This window comes from Corvus brachyrhynchos, unplaced genomic scaffold (genome assembly GCF_000691975.1).
Source record: "Corvus brachyrhynchos isolate BGI_N302 unplaced genomic scaffold, ASM69197v1 scaffold28, whole genome shotgun sequence".
In the NCBI taxonomy this organism is placed as follows: domain Eukaryota; kingdom Metazoa; phylum Chordata; class Aves; order Passeriformes; family Corvidae; genus Corvus; species Corvus brachyrhynchos.
Genome location: NW_008246058.1, coordinates 999,569 through 1,020,014, shown reverse-complemented (window position 1 = coordinate 1,020,014; position 20,446 = coordinate 999,569). Strand labels below are relative to the sequence as shown.

Sequence of the window (20,446 nt, the reverse complement as noted above, 5' to 3'; positions counted from 1 at the left end):
CTGTGTCATTACCAGGCACAACTCTGGTTCTACCGAAGCTGCTAAATGTATGCTGATGGCAGCATGCAGCATGTTGTCTGCAGTGAAAATGAAGGTTCAGACCAAAATGAATCTATTGATGCCTTACGATTTTAGCTTTAATATTTTTCATATCCTGTACTTCTTTAGTGTATAATTCTAAACTCCATAATATAGCCTGTTAGCTACTGTTCTCCCATTTTGGTCAGACAAGACAATTCCTCTCTAGGCTTGAAACTTACTGTCTCAGGCCCTGAGATATGTAAACAAAAGTGAGTTGGGGGGAAGCAAACTTGGGGTAATGACTTCATACCTGTAGCTATAATTGGAGGATTAACCCCCGATATGCAAATGGACCAAACTTATAAAAGTATGAAAACCCGTGACCCTCTTGTCCATTTTGGGGGTAGCCCCTGGGGACTTTGACTGCCCTAATGTACCTGAAGGCCTTTCAATAAATATAACCACTTTTATTCTCTTAATTTTGTCTAGCCTCTCTTTTTAGGTAGTCCCAACAAGATATCACCGTGAAGCAGTTTGAGAATTAAATAAAGGCTCTGTAGACCTGGGATCATGTCCTTGAGCTGCCACCCATGGCTCTGACATCGCAGCTGATGCCTGTGTGTGTTTCTCTATCTGTGGAATTCAGACAATTATATTTATTTTTCTAGGTGAAAGCATACTGGGCTTTTTCGGCTGAACACTGCTATATCAGAACTAAGTATTTTTAATATACATTTTATTGTAAGAGTTTCAAAAAATAGCTGAGGGATGAGAAGGACTTTCAGGCCAAACAATTTTGTCAGCACTTTTTTGGACAGACAAAAAGGTTTGGCAGGTAAATGAAAAGGTTTCTTCCTACTAGTTGTTAATGCTGTGAAAATAAGAATCAGAAAGATCTGGGTTTGTGAGGGGCTTCCCCCTCTATATTTATAGTTTTATTACTTTGTGGAAAAAGAGCGACTAAGACCCCTGTGATAATAAACACATACTCAGAAGTCATTTGTGGCTTCACACAAGCTTTGCTAAGACACAGTTTGCAGACGTGAATGTGTATGGGCCTACTGAGTTGAAGTTTAAATGCTGGCTTATAGTGTTGACTGAGCATACTTTATTTCTCAATTTCCTAAATAGCATCTCATTAGAGAAAGGCTGGAAATAAATCTGCAGATGTTGGATGTTATAAAAAAGGTCCTTGCAACCACTGAACTTACTAGCACATCTGTGTTTCCCTTATATAAGCTACTATTTTCAATGATACATCACTTGGCCAGACTCTAGACTTGAAAATAACATAAGAAATTTTCAATTCAGGAGTGATGCCTTTTGGGTTTTATTTTTCTGTATTTATTTTGTTTGTACATTTGTTTGTTTTATTAAGAAAATCAGTATTTTTAACATGCCTTAGGTCTGAAATGATTTTATGCATATCTCCTTTATGCTCAAGCATAAATACTCATGTTTAAAATTATGGTTTGCAGATTTTATTAATGTAGATATTTGAATGTTGGAATCGTAGGGTTCTGTTAAAACCCAGGATGACAGATAACCATGTGGAAGCTTTTGGAAACTAGTCTTGCTGTGTGAACCAAATTTCTGGCCAGTGTTCATGTGGTGCTAAATGAAATTAAAAAGTGCAGAATTGCAGTCTAGAGGTCCATCACAACAGCTCCTTTTGCTGATTACTCATTTGCTTCTACTTTTAAGCATTGAATTTGAGCTTGCAGCTTCCTAAGTTAACTGGTGCTCCATTGACTACTGTAGAGGGTGACCATCTGCTCATGTGTTCTGCCTCTAAGGATATTTTAAAAGCAATACTGATCCCAGAAAATTTGAAAGGGTGGCAGGAAAGATGTCAAAAATCTTCAGTTCCTAAAAGTTTTGTGGGAAAATAAAAATGAGCATGGGAAAAAGATGTTTCTTGCCCTTATGAGGAGGAAAGGCTCACTGTCACCTTGTTCTTTGTTAAGATAATCAGTGTGGGAGAAAGATTCCCTAAGTGTCCCAGTCATGGGAAAAGTTTCAGTGATGGTTTACACCTCCTCAGGAGCTTTAGTCAAGACACAGATCTGTAGAAAATTTGGCTTCATTAATTTCAGGGATGTTAACACTACTTACTTTCTTGATGGTGGTTGTGTTTTATTTTATTCCTTCAAGGAAGTCTAGGAGCAGTAGGACATAAAAATGTAAGTGCCATTTCAAAATCAAATAGAAATGTCCAGCTCAATAGCTTCATATTTTTAAAAATATGATTGATTGACTTCTGAACTCTTGCTTATTTAAGACCTCATGGACTTAAAAAGGAAAAATATGTGTAGCCATGTGACAGAGAAAATGCACCAAATGAGGATTTATTCAGTTTTGAGAAGATCAGCAGCAGTGATTCACCCTCTTGACTGGTCTGGAGTGCAATATGGTCAACTGACTCCCCCAGGGAGGAAGAAAGGATGAAAGTCCCACACTGCTGCGTGGTCACACAGGGAGCAGTGACCTGTGCCAGGGTAGCTCCAGCCAGTGCACCCAGTACAAAGAAAACTTCAGCCTTAACCATCAGTATTGTTGTTGTAGGGGATTCGAGTCAGGCAGTCGAAATGTAGCTTTTAGTGGTTCAGTGAAAGAGAGTAAAAACTTTAAAACAAGAGAACTCACCATCCAGAGACTGAAAAACAAAAGCATTTTTAGACAACTGTGTGCTATTCAGCACTTTACATCATGCACAGAAGAGAGTCCCTCCTCTTTTCAAGCCCCCACACAAATCTTGCCATAGATTTTTCAGGCTGATCTCAGAGATTTGTTGTTTTCAAAGTTAAAACAACATCAGTTACCAGATCTAGATGAGTTGAAAGGACTTACAATGTCCTTTGTAGATCCTGTCCCCCTCATCCAGCCTTGAAATATATGAAAGCAAACCAAACTACATAATAAATGTTAGTGTTTGTTCCAATACTTGCTCAGGTGATCAATGATTTGTAAGGATTTACTGATTTCTTGGAATTTTTGATCCTTAAAAGGATCAATAGGTTAGACTTTTTCTGAGGAGCACCTACTGTAGTAAAGTGGCATTAAGCAGAAAAAAAAACCCCACTGGCAGGTATTAGAATTGATAAAACATCTGGTCTGCTTTTTACTCTTTAAACGAGTTATTTATATTTATTTCTTTTGTCTTTCTTACCGGTTCCATAGTGAATCTCTTGAAGAAAAACTTGAAAGCCTGGATGCTGAAGATCTCATGTCTCATCTGTCACAACCAGAAACCCACCTAGATGAGGAGAAAAGATCAAGTAAGTAAAACTGACCAAAGCTATGGGACTGGAAAAGTCACTTATTTAAACAGTCAGTTTGAAAAAATGTGTGTTAATTCTTCAGTGATGGCAATTTATCATCTATGTTTTGATTGCTGCCTTTGATATTGGGAGTTTCATTGTGGTAAACAGATCCATTAGAAATTCCCTGAAAAAGAGCACCTTGTTAAAAATTTCTAGAGGAGAGTTTCATTTAGGTGGCTGGGGAAACCTGTCTAACTCAATGTGGCAACTACTCAGTCAGCTGGACTGAGTGCAGTGCTGGTAACATCACCTGACCAAGTTGTCTGACACTTCAGAAGACCCTGTTTTCTGATATAACTTCAGTGTAACCATTCAGGCTGAAAATGTCTATGTCAGCTGTATGCACCAGACTGATCTTTTTTGGAAGATGGAGAGAAGATCTGAAGGATAAAGAGACTGGGAGCAAGAAGTGTTCTGATGAGCAGTAATCCTGCATGTAGGAGAGGGTAGGAGGGTGTGGGGAGACAGTCATAGCAGGATATGGAAAAGTGTTCTCACTGTTTTTCATCAGGTTTTTCTGCCATTATATTGCATACTCTTTCCAGTTTAAGACTTGAGTTGCTGTGGGGAAAGGAAGGTGCCGGAGATACTGCAGAGCCCTGAGCAGGTGAGTAGGGCTGGCACATACTTTTCACTTTGGGACGTTCTGGGCTGATCTTCATGTTTTGTTGAAAGGAACAAGTTGGAAAAAGATTGGCAGGGGCTTGAGGCCAGATATGGGTGCTGGGAAGGTGAATACTGCACATAAGACATTGCCATGAGATGGTAAAGCAGGGAAGCTGGGACAACCCCATGAGACAGAGAGATGTGGACTAAGTGAGCTGGCAGATGGGAGAGGTAACAAGGACCCATAAAGATGAGATCAGAGTCAAACAGAGGGGCCCAGGCAGCAGGAGAGTGGGAGAGAGGCCATCCCCAGTTTACACCCTTTGATTAATCAGTCTGCCCATTTTCATTTGAGCACATAGCTTGATTCCTTGATTCCATGAGGAAAACCACAAATCCTTTTCTATGAGGTTTTTTTTTTTAACCTTCTGTCTAAGAAAAGCCTTGTTATGCCTGTTGACCTATTTCCCCAGAGACTGCTGTAGTTTGTTTATGGGGTTTGTCCTGTTTGTTTTGTGTTTCCAGCTACGTCATGTGGGTCTGGAGGTTTTCCAACCCTTAACATTAAAAATAACATAGAATAATCCCTGTCTCGAAGACTTATGAGATTCAATTAAAAATTGCCACATACAAGTTTTTGGATAGAATGTTAGTATCTCTCTTTTTCCTTCTGTTTCTGAGCCTTTAGAATATTTTCAAGTTATGTTGTCAAGAGCTCTTTTATTATTAAGAGGGTTAGACATCTTTTTTACCAGCAGATTTCAGATTTTTACGTGCTGGCTGGAAAGGATCTGAGATTTTACCACGTATGCCAGCAGCTTGGCAGCATAGGAGGAAAAATGGTTACGGGCTCTGCTCATAAGGAGGAGGTGTGTCCTTTGATTTGAAGGCCAGTGTGCAAGAGGAGTAGTATCTGCCTTAAACCAAGAAAATCATGCTTGAATATTGTTTTGCATGCAGGAAAAAGTTGTTAGAAGGCAGCCCTGGCACTGTACTGTGTTTTTCTGGATTGGGAAAGACCTCTCCTGGCAGATAACTGAGTACCACCATCTTACAGCAAACCCATAGCCACTGGCAACCCTGCATGTGACTCAACCCATGATGACATGTCTGCTGGTTGTTTAATTTTACAGCACACCTCTTCCTTTTAATTATATTATTCATCTCCTTAGGCAAAAAAAGTCACCATCATCATAGGTTTATGTTATTCAAATCAAAGCAAGAAATAAAAAATATGTAATCATTCATGACTTTCTAAATTGGATGCTGACCTAAATTTACAAGTAACTGTGATTGACATTGGACTACATTTTAAATGGATGGCAATTTATTTTTCATAAGACTAAAACCTCACAGAATCTCTTTATGTCTGCTATAATAAGCTACTGAATATTATTTAATTGCTCATTTGCTATAAGCAGCTTTATGAGCATGTTTGGTTAGATCTCAGTGGGTTTGAATGATTATGACCCTTTCTAGGTCTCCTACTCATTTTTGGGCCTCTTGATACAACAGCAATCAGCAAATAAATTAAATATCAAAGAAATAAAAAAAAATATTTATAAAGAAAGCAGGTTGGTTGAAGTTATCATCATTGTTCGATGAGAAACAGCACTGAGAAGGAAACATGTGGCTCTCCTGGAGAGAGGAATGGTAGCCCAGTGATGAAAGTACTCATGTGAGTTCAATATTGACTCATTGACCTTGGACAATTTATTAGGGCATCATTCAGATGGCAAATTTCTCGAGCCATACACCCATTAGAGTGATTCCTCTGGGTAAAGAGCCTTTTGAGGCTAAATACAGCTTTTCTGAAACTCTTGACCCAATGGCAATAGTAGAATTTGGGCTGTGTCAAGATGGCATTTTGACTCTGCTTCTCACTCCCCCAAAAAAACAAAACCAATGCTTCCCAACTGTCCTTGGAAATGTGAAGAAGACATTACCAGATTTATGGAAAATCCTTATATATGACAGTATGTGAGTGGGAGCAGGGAGGGAATGTGAAATATAAAAGCCTAGAACATATAGAGAACAATGAAAACTGGAGAAATACGATTAGCTTTCACCCAGGGACACCTACACCTGAAAAGAGCTGGGGCTTAAGTAAGGAGGGGGCCTTACTGAGAACAGGGTGACATTAAAATGGCAACTGGGTGACAACTCAACACAATACAATAATACAATAATACAATAGCAGATTCTATTAGTCCTTAGATGAGGAAAGCATTTGTTCTTGTGTCTAATTATAAATACATACAATTATATTGAATTAATTAGTACAATCTAAGTGCTTGACTAATCCCAATGCCTAACTAATAAGTATAATGAGTTGAATCCCTATATTTTTAAGGTTTTAGGACTAGATAAATTATGTGGAAAGCCAGTGCATTCTCAGGAAGAGAATATAAAAATTGCCAATATATTGGGTAATAATCAAGAAAAAAAATATGCAGGAATTTTGCAGAGGAGAGGAAAATATCAGGAAATATTTTTTACATTCTTAAATTACCTGTATTTGATATTGCTTAAACTCTGTATGATTTCATGCTTAAGTCATTTAATGACCTATTTCAGCTTGCTTTTCATTTTAGAGGACTTTTTTTTTCTTTCATAATAGAATATATGACTTGACTAGCAATAATATAAATCCATATTTTTCATGTCTAATGAGTATTTTAGGGCAAATAGTAACTAGCCAATTTTCTCATATGCCTGAACTGGAGTTAGCCTAACTAGAAAAACTCAAACAAGCAAAAGTTAATATTGTTTCTACAGTCACTGATATAACAACAATAGTAGTTGTGCACCACCATGCTGAAAATCAACTCCCTTTATGTCCAAACAATAGCGAGAATCACAGAAATCTGACCTTGATATACAAATGTGATCATGTAGTAATTATAGCTCTTGTGCTTTCTGTATAAACAGACTACTTCATCTGGAAATGCTGTAGGGTATTGCTTCATTCTGCAATTTGCAGCTAATGACTGAGCAGAAAGCTTTTATATCCCAAAAAGCTTTAAAATATAGCAGGTAGAAAAATCTTATTCCCTGCAAATGAAAAAGATAAGCTTGTTGTTTGAACTGCAGTGAATCAAGTCATTGCTCTATCTATGGTCTGTTGAAGAGTAGATCTTACAAATTTAAAGATTGTCTTCAAAATCACATTTTTCAAAGGTTATTAAAAACACTTTCATGGGCAAAATATGGAATTAAATTATTCAGTCCAAGTGATAACTGACATGTTCTTTAACAACTGCGAGATTAACAAAAATGTCTTTCATATCATGCCAAAATCTGCTTGTTCTGTTTGTGTCTGTGTTGGTATCATCCAAACAGGATGTGACAAACATATGTTCTTTGGCTTTGCCCTAATCTGTGATTTGGATAACACTATTAAGATGTGGTCTAACAAACTTCAATGAAGCAAATCTGAGGATATTTCTCTGTGGACTTGATTTTAGTATGTCCTGAGCAATAGAAGCTCCATCCTGACCTCATACATTTAGCTGTATGTATTTTCAGTGCTTCCATAAAAATATACTATCAAAATATTATCATGCTTACAGACACAGGCTGAATCCTGAAAGAAAATAATAATGGGAAACTAACCCAGCACAGAGCCCAGGAGTGACCTTGAAGAGCTGAGTGACATCCTCTTGATGTGTCCCTGCTTATAAGGGTTTCTGAGAATGTCAATTGCTCAGTTTTTAATCTATTCAATCATTACAGTGATGGCTTTAGAGAATTCTAATTTCTTAATCAAAATTTTGTTTGGTGTCAGAAGTGCTACCAAAGTTCATAAGTATTACATAAGTAGTATAGGTTTTTTTCCCCAGGAAAATTTAAAACCTGAAAAAATATCAAGATCACTTTCTTGAAATAAAATATATTTTCCTTAAATCTATCTCGATTGGCATATGATGATTAATGAAAAAAAAAAAATTGCATTTCTTTTCTCTGATTCTTTATAAATAATACCTAGAATTAACAATTCCAGTGTTTTGCACTGGATTGATGTCAGGCTGAGCGGGTTATTAATCCTTAGGTCATTACACCAAACTTTTAAATATATTAAAAAGTATGAGATTTCTTCTATTCATCTTGAAATGCCTTTGTGTTTGAATATGTATGGAAAGTTAACTTAAAAATTCAGACCATGGTACTTTTAGAAATAGCAACTGATTAAAAAAGAACGTAGTTTTAGGAGATGGTTATTACTGTTAGAATGGAAATTAGTTCTCTATCTCATGTGATATAATTGTCATATGATTATGAAATGATCATGGATGGGCTGTGCAAGTGCTGTAGAATAATGGTTTGGAATTCATGCTGCAAAATAGAATTCTAATACTCAAGAGTTTTGCACTGTATCCCTACCCTAGGATGTTATAGCACATTGCCAGAGCGGGCCAGAGGGCTCAAGGGTACTCGTTTGGTCATTTTCTGCAGTCTCATTCAGAGGTGAATTTTCTTTAAGACTCAGATATATGACAAAGATCTGTGTAAGTATTTAGACTGAAGGAATATCTAGTCTTTGAAGCCTGTCTTTTGTTATTTATCTAAGAGCTTCAAGATGGTGGTATTGTGAGTTAAATCTCCTTGTATCCACTTAAGACTGACCTTTTTATCACTTCCGAATATATCCATCAGCTGTTTCTTGGGCTTAGGGAAGAATTTTCATTTTGTGGAGGCAGCAGCTAATCAGAGTGTCTGCTGCCCAGCTTCAGACCTCTGGAAGCTTTCACTGATCTTGTCAAGAGTATTTTTTTATATTTGATGACAAGGTTGCCATTTGCAGTCCAAGATTTTGAGTTACTTACAATCCACTTCTGAAGATTGTGAGGGGCTAATAACACGCAAGAGCACTTCCCACCTTCCCTGTATGCTTAGTCACTGCTTAGTTATTTACTCAGTACATAGTTTATAGCAAAATACCCTGTGCATGGTATATAGATAATAGATTAATAATATAATCTGAATGTGACATCAAGCTGTCTTGTCACTGCCCCCACTCATTCTCAATAGCCACTGATTGTGGGCTGAATTCAAGATCAACCATTTGCTATCTGTGTTTTTAGGAAGGAATCATTTTTAAAATTAGAAACTAAACCTGGTGTATCTGTGTTGAAGATCAAATTGTCTCTGCACAAAAAGTCGGGTGCAGTTGAACATTCCATGTCCTTCCTACAGAAGCTTTTCTACTCTGTGTTGTCAGCACCCAAGCAAAGCAAGCAGCACACCTCCTACTTCCAGCCTTCATCGATTAGTCAGGCACTCATGAGGTCATGCATTGTCCTGGTGTCTGAACGCCTCACAGAAGTTAATATATTTGATTTATATTTGTAGGATGGCCACAGCAAACTGAAGACAAGACCATCAGACTCCAGCTTCTGACAACCCCTCTTGTCTTGGTACAGCTCTGCCCTTCACAGTGCCATGTTTGCCATTCCTTCCTCTTTGACATGCACCAAGCAGTACCACTCTTCTACTTAACGGCCCTGTGAAAATGTAATTTATTTTGGCTCAGTAATACTTCTAGCAGTCCTGTCCTTCAGCAGAGGCAGAGTATAGAAATATCAAAGTGTCTGTAGAGAATTTCCCAAAATACAAGGCACGTAGAAGCCTCAATACAGGCATAGAAAGATGTTCCTAAGTATTCTCTTCAAGTCTGTATCTACCCGTACAGTGAGTCATGCCCAGATCCATTAGCATGGATATTTATGTCTTTGAAATCATATGTCCTGTCTACATAGAAAAATGAGATAAACTCAAAAGTTAGTGACAGAACAGAGCCTTTGCAACTTAACCCAAAGTCAGTCTGTGTAAATGTGATTCTTTACCTCCACTATAGTGAGCTCTGACTCAACTTTTAGACTGTAAAAGTGGAGTGTATCTGACAAAGTGTCTTTGCCTGGGCTGTTCACTCCAGACTCCTTTCATCGTGACTGATGATATGGTCAGCACAGAAAACTGAAAGTAGGTTGCATCTCACCTCATCCTACAAAAGTAGAAGTTTAAAGCAGAGAAAATAAAGTAGATGTCTGTAAAGTCAGAGGAATCACACACTAAACTGCTTCTTTCATCCTACTGACTGAAAGAGAGAGAGTAGGGTTCTGATCCCAGAGGTAAACACCTACCCCAAAAATGCTGCATGCCTAAAAGTATTGCAGCAGGGACTTCTTGTTTCTGCCTGAACCATACCACGGGCAGGTATAAGACTGTACCTCTAATTCTACAGTCAAGAAGAGACATTAGGAGGCATAAAACAAATTTTAAAAAACCCCAAACTTTCAATGGAAAACAATAGAAAAAAAAATTGGTGCATTACCACAGATGCTGACATATTTTCCAGTGGCAATCTAATGGGAAGCTGTACTGATTTTTAGGATTTTCTTCAGTAGAATTTACAGAAAAAAACCACAACATAATTATACATTGTAATGCTAGTTTTATATTTTTACCAGGAGAATGATGCATCTGAAAAATAACTTCTTTTTTCAGTTTCATTTGTATCAGTTTCCTGTTCAAACTCATGTAAAACCACTTGGGCTGCCTGTCTTGGTAACAGCATGAATTTATACCAAGACAGAAGTAAGCAAATCATATAGTTTTCAAGAAGGTGGGAAAGCATTGAGACTGAGAGCCTCCAGGCCTTGAGGGTAGTTAAAAATGCAGAATAAATAACACATTATATTCTCTAAACTGCTCCTGTTATTTAATAAATTGCTTAATAAAAAAATTAATATTACCAGTGAATTAGTTAGTTAAACTGGCTAATGAGTGCCTAATGTCTCTGCAAGTGGCAGTGAGATGAGTATTTTGAATGTGCTCAGATGGGGTTGGCTCATACCATAGATAGCAGAGACATGCATGGTGGGAATCTGGAGGTTTCTGCTGCCCTTCTGCAGCTGTGGAACTGAGATGCCTGCTCCATGAATACTTACTTACTTAGAAAGGGAAAAGAAAGAAAGAAAGAAAGAAAGAAAGAAAGAAAGAAAGAAAGAAAGAAAGAAAGAAAGAAAGAAAGAAAGAAAGAAAGAAAGAAAGAAAGAAAGAAAGAAAGAAAGAAAGAAAGAAAGAAAGAAAGAAAGAAAGAAAGAAAGAAAGAAAGAAAGAAAGAAAGAAAGAAAGAAAGAAAGAAAGAAAGAAAGAAAGAAAGAAAAAGAAAGAGAGCTATTTCAAGGCCAATTATCTAAATGAGCTGGAGAAACCTGGGATGACTAAGACCCCAATCTCTGGAGAATTTGCTCTGAACATTTTGATGAATTTTAAAGTGGTATTACATTCTAGGTTTTAATAACATAGCCTTTCTCCTCTTCTTCTGGCTCTAGGCAACTGTTGTTAGGTCCATTTTTTACAAAAGCCTAAGGAGCACACATTAATAAGGCCAAGTCTCTAACCCCAGCACTGCAGATCTGCTGGGCTGCAGAGAGCAGGCGAAAAGGGAGGTGTGTGCATTACCTTCAGCATCACACCTGCTGAGGAGAGCCTTTTGATCTGCCCTCTCACAGGTCTGTTTCACTTTCAGTTCAGCAAATTAATTGAAGGGGAAAGAGCTTTTGGTATCTCTAGCACGATCAGTAACAATTTATTCAGGTTTGGTTTCCTTCTTCGGATATATTAATGAACTGAGTCCAGATCTTGACAAAACAAGAGACATCTCTGATTAGAAAAACCACCAGCATGTCAGTCCCCATCACTGGTTTACAGTTTTAAGTTGGTTTCTTTGGTGAGCAGTTATCGAAGTGTAAACGTTTTGCTGCTTGTGGTTGGAGTCACAAGCAAATCTGGCAGTGAAATATCAAATCGAGAGTAGGTTTAGAGGGCCTTAGTCCCTGCGAAAATTGAAAAGCCTGAGTCAGCAGCCCATATGTGTCACCTGGAAGGCTGGACACTTAAAACTGGGTTAACAAGAGAAGACACAGTAAGAAGGAAGCACCTGAACCACCTAACAGGGATCATGAGAGGTGCAGCTGAGCTTTGAGCAGAGCCTTAGGTAGCTCAGGGGTGTCAGTCTCTGCAGCAGACCTGTAATCAGGAATCTGCCCCTGAACGTGGGAACTCAAGTCAGCCCTCCTTATCTTGTAAAAACGCGGCGCCCCTGCAACACTTGAGAAGTTTGTGGCATTGTGTAGTGGGAAAGTTCCGTGTTCATTCCCCTCCCCTGTCTGAGTGGGACCAGAATTTCCAGCCAGTGTCAGTCCTCTCCCACAAGCCCCTAAGATCACTCTGCAAGGGTGTTACAAAACAATCAAGTTAAATCTTCCTTTGTGAAAAACAAAACCAACACCATAGAGCCCTGTGAATATATCTCAGATTTTGTTCCAGGGAACATCTGATCCAATTTAATTCAGTAAGTCCCTTCCCAGCCATTAATCTCCAGCCAAATTTTGTTCTTCATTTTATTGCACATTATGATTTACTGCACAACTCTGTGTTCATTATTACTTGGAGAAGCAGTTGTTCAGATCCTCTTTCTCTTGATCTCCTGATCAGGAAAATACTGCACAGATGTGAACGGAAGTAAGAATATTACTCCTGTAAGAGAACTCTTCCCCAATTAAACATAGTAGCTGTGAGAGAAGTTATGATCTTGCAAATAGCTTCTGCTTCTAAGAAAGACTTAACAGCACAAATGAGGCCAGCTTTCCTTATATCAAGTCTACTGTTTGCTGCAAAACCTGTGCTGTAACTGACACAATTAATATTGCACAAATATCCTGGGAGGGCTTAAAAATGTCGAAATCCCACATATATATCCTTCAGTACTTAGAAGAAACTGATCTGCCCAGCACATTCCAGAATGAACCTGTTTCCTTTCTGGGAAAAAAAAATATCTTGTTTGTTTCTGTCATGCACAAGAAAGGACAAAGCAGAAACATATTTTCTTGTGATAACTACTGTTGAAACCAGAGGGTGTTGTCAGTGTTCACACAGATTCTGCCTGGTCACTGTGGTCTTCCTCCTCTTTTGCACTCTATCTGTGGGAACCAGAGCAAAGCCTGCTGCAGTTTGCTTCTGGAGTAGGAGCTGGCTGGTACAGCTCACTTCTGGTGTTCATGACCACCACTCATCTCCTGCTAAGCCTGGTAACCTCATATATGTTGCAGATGACTGGAGATGCTAAGGAGCAAAAGCACAGACCTGTCCTTTCTGGATGTCCCAGTTTCTCTCCTATCAAAGTTCCCGTTCTGAAGGGAACTTAGTGTCTTTCCACAAGACTCGAATTGACTTGTCTTCAACAGCCTGGTCCACCTGATGATTTCTATTTAGAATAGGCCTCAAATTTTAAAAACAAATTTTCTGCACCTCAGAGTGGAATTACATTGTCCTGCACTGGGACACTCAAGAGGAAGCACTGAACTCTTGTCTAGCAAAACCCTTAGTGGACTAAAATAACTGACCTCACTTTCGGAAGGACATTGAAATAATCTAATCCAATCTATCTAATTTGTTATGAGCTAAAGTTCTGAATTCTAGGCAGAAGTTCTAGGCTTTTGCAAATTACTAATTAACATTTAACCTACAATGGCTGGGTTCAGCAAACCGGGTCCTCACAAAACATTGCCACTGTACTATCAGCCAGCACTAGTATGGAAGCTATACTGATGCCAGGACATTATTATCTCCAGGAAACACTTCTTGCATTGACATGGTGGTTTAATGGCCTGTGGTACTGCAAGGAGAGAGAATTTAACTACTGGGACAAATAACAACAGGTGTCTTTCAGCAAACTGTTATTACTAAAGCCACGTTGGCACACGCAGGTTTGCATGGACACCAAGAGGATTTGGGAACTCTGAAACCCCTTATGGGCAGCCTGGAGGGGCAAATGCTGTGGAAGCTTTTCTCCTGGGTTGTGGTGAGCACATCATCACACTCCTGTGGAAATTCTCATTTGGCCTCATAGTAGTTGTGGCTTTTCCCTTGGGGAGGAGGAGGTTAGAGGTTTCAAACAGTATTGTTTTTCTTCTAGCAACCTGCCTATTTTTGCAAAGTGTATAGGAGCTCTTGAGACCTCTGTTCTTCCATCTGTCTCGGTTGAGGGGAGGTCAAAGTCTTGGGAAACACATACACACACAATGCAATTGCCTCAGTCTCACTTGTAGACAGGCTACAGATGCTGCAGAGTTCTCAGTAACACATAATTTAACTCTATTTAAATAATATGAATTCCTATGATATAAGTTACTTTTTCTTTTTTCCCAGGATGTAAATCACAACATGGATAAGGTTCCCTTAAATGATAAGGTGTCTTTCAGCACCAGCATCATGAAGTGTTGTCTTAGACTCCTTGTTTTCCTTAGGATGAGACTAAACCTGATTTGGGTCATGTTCCCTCTTGTGCCTGGTCTGTCTATGGTGTAAATCTATGGTAGGAGCTGTAAGTCTAACCCTCTTGCTCAAGCTGTAGCTATTGTAGGACTTTGCTTAGGACACTGCTGATGTGACTCACAGGACATGGGCCTATTGCAGATCCCAGACTTGAGAAGGAAATACATGTGTCAGCCACTTGCAGCTGTTGGGGAAACCCCAGTGTCTTAAAATGGGCAGAAGTAGTGTTAGAAATGATCCTTGCAGGAAGGATGTTTCTCACTGATAAAGAACCTTACAGCCAGGCTGTCCTCTGTGCTCGAAGGCAAGGGAGGGGATAAAGCCTAGGAGTTTATGAAATACCCTGTGCAGACATGTGTATACTGCCCTATAGGGGAAACAGCCTAATTACTGCTCTGAGCTTCCAAGGAACTCTGAGAAAAAAAGCATAAATCTCAGCCATCAAGAGACTCCTGTAATTCAGACCAGGTGTCAGGTAGGCTGTTGCACTGCTCCAGCTCAACATGACTTACAATCACCTTTTTATCCTTGTTCCTCTGCTACTGACGCCCTTTAAGTCTAATATTCTCAGTAGTAAGGAAATTTGTTACCACTGAGCCAAATCCCATTTGTCTAGGTAGTGAGAATAAATACCAGCTGTAGATCATCTTGGATACTAAATTTTTAACCCCATCCTGGTCAATACAGAAATATGATAGATCATTCTCTACCACAGCTTCATAAACACAGAAAATAAAAATGACATAGCTTAAATGACCTTTGTGATCTGGGATTCTGGCTAAGACATTTTTTACCATTGGTTAAATCTGGAATCTGATTCATTTAGGACACATGTAACATCAGAATTATACCCTGCTGGTTGATAATAACTCAAAATCTCTATACTTAATGTAGAATTATGGTACCTGTTAGTTTTAAAAACCTTAATTATTTTAAAATATCTTCAGAAATTATTCTACTGAGGTAGAGATCCTCTTTGTTCATGAATATAGATAACTACTGAATTGTAGGAATTTCTGATCCTGACAAGCTTTGCTAAGTACTCAGCTACTAATTATGAACAGGAAAAAAAGGACACCTGCTGAAATAATTATTAAAGGATGTGTAACTACAACCTGCCTCTTATCAGATGGATGGAGTCAGTACCCTCCACCAGCAGAGAATGCAGTCTTACACATTTTATGACAAACATGCTGTTATGTAAATGATTACATCAGTAGGCATATTAATTTGTGTGAATACTGAACTGCTTGGATTTTAATGCAGAAGGAAAGTAGCAATATAGTTCCATGCTAAATTAGGTAAATAAAGCACTAGAGTTCCATAGTGCTGGCATAGATCTTGTTTAGTCACAAATAAGTCTGGAATATTTCCACAAAATTCATTTTGTAGCCCAACTATAAATCAGGTAGGAAACTAGGATTGTACCCTCACTGTTAGTAATGATTTAATAACTGTAAATTCAGGACAAAATTCCTTCAATGATTTTAACTACCCATTTTTGTCTAACAATCTCTTGTACCTATAAGAGCCTTTTTTAAATGGATGCCTAAAATGTGTGTTAGTTTAAGTAGGAAAAAGCCTACAAAGCATGTTGCAAATATTTGCAGGACAGGTACATCCTAAGCATGAAAGCTCAGAAAATCCTCCAGATGAGATCCTGGAATGCTGGGGCCATAATCTGTGGAAATACCACTACATGTCCTCCCTGTTCAACTCTTGCACCTTTCATGTATCAGCCACTGCTGGAGACAAGGTCCAGAAGTGTTGGCTCAGATGGTTTTATGTTCCTATGTAGAATCATAGCACTGTGCTAAGGGCTTGGTGCTAGGCTGAATCTAGATACTATAAGGCTTGTCCTAGTGCCTGAAATGTCCTGCTGCCTCTCTGGCTGACAGTTCTGGCCAGGAAAAAATTGCTTTCTATGCACTTGGCCAGTTGCTATAAAAAGGACGTGCAGCTGTGCCAGGCTTGGCAGGAGACATCTCCCTCTCCTTGCCCCAGTAGTTCTGGGGAGTGCATCAACTGTGGGCCTTGCATTTACCACGTACATGCTCCCTTCTGGCTGCGGCAGAGATGAACAAAAGGAAAGTGGGAGCCAGCCATGCTGCTCCTGCTGCTGGTCTGGGTAGTGCCATGCAGTGTCTTGCCTGTGGTCACGTCATAATTCGGAGCCAGAAGGTGGCAATCTCAGGGGTGTCGTTCAGCCACTAACTAAGGGCTGATTTATTTTCTCCCCAGACTGGAAAACAGATATGGAGGAATGTTTGGGGTTGAAGGTCTTCCCAGGACCTGGGGGCACAGCTCAATTTCTAATTGGAATCCAATCCCATCCCTGTGCCACCAGGCTACAGCTTCTGTCACTGCAGCCATGAGAGAAGACTTAGCAAGGCCTTGTTTACTCTTCCTCCAAATCAGTTTAACTTTTCAACCTTAAGGCCACACTCCAAAAGCCATTTGCTTTCCTAGATCAGGAGCCATTCTGGTAATTGTACAGATACAGTATTTTTACCTGCTGAATTACAAGTGAGGTTTGTAGTTGGGTGAAGAAGATTAGTTGCACTTGTTATTTTCACAATTAACACTTAGGAGCATGTGTATGTGTAGCCAAAGAGAGGTTCTCCTAACCATGGGCTGAGGATGCACTGGATCAGATGGCAATTATCCCATGGCCTTAGGGAGTCACAAACTACTTGCAGAATGCCTCACAGACATCTTTTCCCATGGGGAAGTGTTTCAATCTTCAGTTTTATTGGCTTCTTTAAGCCCCAGATTCTTTCAAACTGGACGTTAGCACAGCCCCACAGCTCTGGGATAACAAGCTCTGAGGCACCATGCCAGTGTTGGGGTCTTTACCCCCAAAAGCACAGCTGCTCATCTTGTTAGCACACCTCCTCTCTCCAGTCTTTCCTCTCTGTCCAACAAATTCAGGTTTTTGGGATGGAAGAGCACTAATGACGTATTTTACCACCCCAGACGGGGTTGCTCCTTGACATCCCCTGCAGAGCCTGGCTCTCCAACCCTGCCTCTCACCCCGTCCCGCAGGGATCATGCAGCAGTCTCAGGCACTCTCAGCTTCACAGCAAAGCTTCTCCAATTTGTTATTTTTTCTCTGGCCTTATTTATGAAAGTGGTGTGCCAAAACACTGTCCCCTTCACTGCCACCCCTTTTCTCTCTGTTCTGTTTCCCGTCAGGTGTTTTGCTCTGACACACAAAGTAAAGACACAAAATATGAGGTGGGAACATCTGGCCCTGGCTGTAGAGCGTTGTCAAGGAGAGAAGTTCCTAGACATAAGATCAGCTTTTTCTCCCCTCTTCACGGGACCCTTCTGTGGGATGTTCAGGGCTTCCTGCCGCAGCCCCCAGGGTGGCCAGCAGCCCAGCCTGCGCTTCGCTCTCTCCAACACAATTACAGTCTGCAAATGTTTAAAGGCAGTTTCTTTTGAGTTAGCCACATGCTTCAAATTGTTATGTGGTTAACCACTGAGAACAAACCCCCACACAAATGCCTAAGGATCAACTTGCTCGAGCCAGGGTGGTAGCAGTGGGGGCAGAAGAGGAGAGGGGAGACTTCCTCATTTTGCTTTTGATGAGAAGCAAATAGTTATCTTTTGACTTTCCTAAAGTGCCAGCAGCCACCGTGTCACAGTGTGTGCTGGGTGATGCCATTTGCACATTTGTTTGCTGATGAAAGGAGCCTTGTTCAGCAGCCGTGGCCGTGCACACCATGGGCCACATCCTCCGTTGGTGTAAACCAGCTCTCTGGTGAATAGGAACTGAAAATGCAACCCCCTCTCCCCGCGTGATGTGCAAGTGCCAAGCTGGGGAAAGACTTATGCGCTTTGACATTGTCCTATCCCATGTCCCTTAACTCTTATAAAAGCTGAATACTTTTCTGCTGACTCACATAGACAGATGGATTTTGTTAACTCCAGTCGAGATAGAGGAAGATGCACTAAAAGCATCACTTGGCGGGGCTTAATTCAGCTTTGGGGTTCAGGGGGAGACTGAGCAAGGAGCTTCACATCTCTCCCTGTTCAGCATGGATGGAGCTTGGCTCCTGGGTGCCACGTGGGAGGAGTGATGTGTGGTCTAGGCTGAGCCCTGCTGCTAATCAGTGTCTGAAATAATGACCCATGCTGTCATTCCATCCCCCTCCCTGTGCCCTCTCTGAAGCTCTGCAGCTCCCCAAAGCCCAAGAAAGAGACTTGGAGCCAACAGCAACAGAAAAAAAACCACCCCCAAACAAGCACAGAACTCAAATCCCTGCAGTAATTCCATTGCATCTGCTTAAATCTCCTTACGTTACAGACGATTTTAGTGAAGTAAATTAACTTCCCTTTGCTTGTGTTTCCTTGTATTTTTGAAGACTATGAAACTGTTGAGAAGCAAATTGTCTTACAAACTCATGGGGACAGTTTCCAAACATGATTGGCAGAGCTGTTCATGTAGTGTTCCTGAGAGTGGACCCGAGTGGAGATAGAGATAGTTACTTTGCCATGGACCAACTTTAAGATCCATCTTTATTTTAATTTCTAAAATGGCAGATTAAAGGCTCACAAAGTGACTAGGATAGTCTTGAGGGGGAAGATCCAATCCACACGTGATCTGCTTTCTCAGGTGTGAAACAAAATTGAATTCTTTGCTTTTTGAGAAAAACTGCATGAAAAGGAAGGGTTAAAAATATTTGGATGTGGGGGACGTTTTCAGTGAAAGTGGTTTAGTTCCTCTGGTCCATTTATCATCTGAGCAGTGAAACATCACTGTGCTTATGAAGTTAGCTCTGCAGGACTCTGTACCTGTCAAAATTGTTTATCCATACTTGCCAACAACAGCAAGAAAAGCAGGAGGACTGGCAGTCGTGATGGTGAGTGAGTTGGACACATGGACTGAAGGTGCATGAGTCGAACCTCCTCACTGATGCAGAAAAAGAAAATGAGTGAGAAAAAGAACATTAAAGCATGAAGTGTCTAATCTTAGAGAGTTTAACGGTATGGTTCATTACAAAAAAAGAAGAATTTGCAGAATTTCTTCATGGGCAACTGAGTAGGTAGGTCTTGGTGGCTAATTAGTCCTCATGCTGCCGAAGGTTCAGGAATAAATGCCAGCAGAAGCAGCTGCTGGGGGACATTGGCACATTAACATTATCGACCATGGGTAAATGATTGGGAATATTGCACTTAGATAATTGAAAACTGATGTGATAATCACTTATTAAGGAATTATTAAGGAACTTCTGAGTGCTTAGTATCATTATGTGAAAATATATAAAAAATTCTCAGTCTAAATCCAACAGAACCTTAAGCCTATGTGAGGGCTATTAGGGAAAAAAAAAAAAAAAAGAGGGGGGCGGGCAGAGAATTCAGGTTTATAAAAAGAAACCCATACACAATGAGCTGAAGGTTGTGCTTCTGCACTTCCTGCTCTGGGTGTGAGCAGAAGAGGAAATACCAAAATACCACCAGAAAAACTATTCCCACAGCATTCCCAACCTGGCTGAAACCAGAAAAGTTCTGACAGCCCTACAAAAAGGGGGTAAAACCCCACAGCTGACCCAGTCTCAAGGATCTTACTCATAGGAAGGCCAACAAAATTTCCAAAGCTAGGAGGTTTGGGTAGACCTAGATGAGTCTCTATATTTCCCCTGACTCCTCATCTGTATTTTCTGTACTTCATGGATCATTGATGACATGTGACTCTTCTGCCAGCTTTGAGAGGAGCACATTTCTGCTGCAGCCAGTTTGATCACACCCATGACCGCAGACCATCAAATTGCATGTTAAGTGCAAGGCAGGGCACCATGGCCCAGTCCAACTCAGGTGAGGGGTTCCTTGGCCCCCTTTCATTTTTTGACAATCAACCCAGTACAATGAGAGTACATCCTATGTACACTGCAAGAACTGACCTTTCAATGCATAAAATGCCACCAGTTTCAGTGTTGCCCCATGTTAATGATTAAAACTGAATTGCTGGAGATTCCAAGGCAGACGAGACCTTAGTTTGGTCTGGCTGCTCTAGTAAACCTTCCACTTATAGCAAAGAAAACCTTGAAGATGAGCAGCAGGATCACATTCAAAGGGTGGTACAGATCGCTGGCACACCAAACACTTAGTTTAAAACCTCAAATCTGAAAACTTTGCAAAGAACTTGGAAA

General features: G+C 40.1%; 1 protein-coding gene across 1 annotated transcript in view; it reads right to left on the bottom strand.

The window, feature by feature from the left end:
• Positions 1–20,446, bottom strand: part of ASAP1 (ArfGAP with SH3 domain, ankyrin repeat and PH domain 1) — a 146,775-nt gene that overhangs the window by 124,818 nt on the left and 1,511 nt on the right. The window contains exon 2 of the mRNA XM_017746044.1: positions 3,191–3,277. Coding sequence (XP_017601533.1) covers positions 3,191–3,249 — 59 coding nt within the window. The 5' untranslated portion in view covers positions 3,250–3,277. The remainder of the gene's footprint in view (positions 1–3,190; positions 3,278–20,446) is intronic.